Raw genomic sequence first — 2,280 nt, 5'->3', positions numbered from 1 at the left:
GTGCCCGACGGATATCAAAAACCACTCCTCATATTATTAAAAATTAGATTCATATCCGATTTGAGAATTAATCCAAATATAATATCATCAATTGGCCAATGCTTGGAGAGACAGGTGAAAAAAATATCTGCAATTATCCTTCTTTCAAACTTTCTATTCATGACATTGACTAAGCTTGAAAACACACAATTAATCGGATCGAAACAGCGTCAAATTTGAACATTTTTTTTCCGGTTTGATGAACCGATCTTTATCTTTGAATCCAATGCGGCACCACCGAACTTGGAATCCATCGACAATTGAGCATTTTTCTCATCCATCTCTTCGATCGACTCCGAGACGGGACGCGAACACGTCAGCCACCGGTGCAGCAGGCGGCGCACCGGACGAGTCCATTCTCGTTGCACGCCGCGCAGACGCGGAAGCCGCCAGTCTTCTCGCTGAACCGCCGGTGGCTGCCGCCGCAGGCGCCACATGGCGCGAACCGCGAGCCGCCGCAGGACGCGCACGGCGTGGGCGCGGCCAGCGGCGCGCCGGCAAAGACGCGACGGAGCTCCCCGCTCTCGTGCAGGAGGCGCACCTCGTCGGCGTCCCCGATGAGGCGGCCGCCGACGAAGAGCTGCGGCAGCGCGGGGCGGTCGACCCGCATTAGCGCGCGGAGCTCAGCGAGGTAGGCGGCGTCCATGGACACGTCACGCTCGTCGACGGCGACGCGGAGCCCCCGTAGGATGGTGCGCACGGCGCGGCAGTCCTCGAACGTGGCGCGCACGGCGCGGATGGAGGTGAAGTAGAGCACGACGCGGCGCTCGCCCGCGACCGAGGCCGCCGCGGCCGCCTCGGCCACTGCGAACGACTTGCACGTCCGTAGCTTTGACGTCGACCTCGCGCGATGCATGATGTTCTTGCCACCGGTGCCAGCGCCTGCGCTGGGCGCTGCGTCTTCAAGGATGGCGCCGATGCCCGGGTAGTCCTTGACGGTGGGTGACGATGCCGCGGGCGAGGAGAAGGACGGCGACTGTGTGAGTCGCCCGGAGGCCTTGCTCCGGCGGACCCACGGCGACCACATCGGCGGCGACCTTTTCTGGGCTTTGATTCGCGTTCAGGTGGAAGAAAGGAGTCCGGGGGCGTCGTGAGCTCGTGCATGCGCGCGCGCGCGCGTGATGCCTTTCGTAGGTAGCTAGTTGGCTGCCAACGGCATTGGCTTGCTATTTTTAACAATGGCTTGCTATTTTTAACGATGGCTTTAACTGTCTCGAATTCTTGTGGTGTGTTAGTTTTCTTCGATCCGTTTTTCCTCTTCCTCTTCGATCCGTTCTCTCTTACTTTGAATGGAGAAGGTGTACCGTGGGAGGATGATACCTCCGTATGAATTATGAAACCTTCTACAAAAGCTTGATAAAAGCTCGAGTACGCTAAAACAACATGAACAATTGTCTAGAGTGAACTAACTTGTATAAAAGTTTCGCCAAAGATCGAGCAAATTTGAGCTTGGCTAAAAAATCTGGGAGTACAATATGCGGATGGAAATTTGGAAGAAGTCGAGCCTTAGCCACACTATTCAAGCTTGAGCCCAGAATTGAACTCGACTCTTTTGGAGCTAGAGCTGAGTTCTAAACATGCCTAGAGTGAACTTCGAGTAGCTAGCGAGCCAGCCGTTTCTTTACCGCCCTAATCCCAACCAAATCCTACACGAACCCGACGACTCTTTACATGTCGATTCCACCTAAAATTCCATTTTGCCGTATTCACTCTAATGTGTCAAACAACCAACATGTGTATACATACTATCAACGATGGGTACAAAACGTGGGGTTTTCTGGAATGGCAGAAAACTTTCAGTGGCTGGCACATGATCTGACCGGTTGAATACGCATGCAATTGGGCAGCCGTACTAATTTTGTCACTTGCGGGTCTGCCGCAAAAGCGAAAGAAATAAAGTCCCAACACAAATAAGGTTGACATGCGGTACCCAAGCATCTGAGACTCTAATTTCCTTCATCATATAAAATAGTGCGAAACAAACAAATCTCAGTAGCTTGTAAGACCCTAATTCTAGATCTTATGTACCTCCTGTATCAGTTTTTAAATCAAGTATCTAATATACACAGTATAACAGTTGTAATATTACAGTCAAACTTCGTATATAACTACTAAGGTTCAGAGTACAAAATATTAAAATCTATAATATATATTACAAATCTGATCGAGAGTCCAACAAAACATATCAGAAAATAAAAACCCAAAGCCACAAGCAGTTAGGGTGCAAATGCGACTTCTAAG

At 50.8% G+C, this 2,280-nt stretch overlaps 1 protein-coding gene across 1 annotated transcript; it reads right to left on the bottom strand.

Moving 5' to 3' along the window:
* Positions 1-355: 355 nt before the first annotated feature.
* Positions 356-1,066, bottom strand: LOC133929880 (uncharacterized protein At5g39865-like). Its single transcript, XM_062376636.1, has one exon. The coding sequence runs from the start codon at positions 1,064-1,066 to the stop codon at positions 356-358; it is 711 nt and encodes a 236-aa protein (XP_062232620.1).
* Positions 1,067-2,280: the final 1,214 nt, after the last annotated feature.

The sequence above is a fragment of the Phragmites australis genome, chromosome 9, assembly GCF_958298935.1.
Source record: "Phragmites australis chromosome 9, lpPhrAust1.1, whole genome shotgun sequence".
In the NCBI taxonomy this organism is placed as follows: Eukaryota; Viridiplantae; Streptophyta; class Magnoliopsida; order Poales; family Poaceae; genus Phragmites; species Phragmites australis.
The sequence above is the reverse complement of the archived record's forward strand: the minus strand, read 5'-3'. Positions and strand labels throughout refer to the sequence as shown.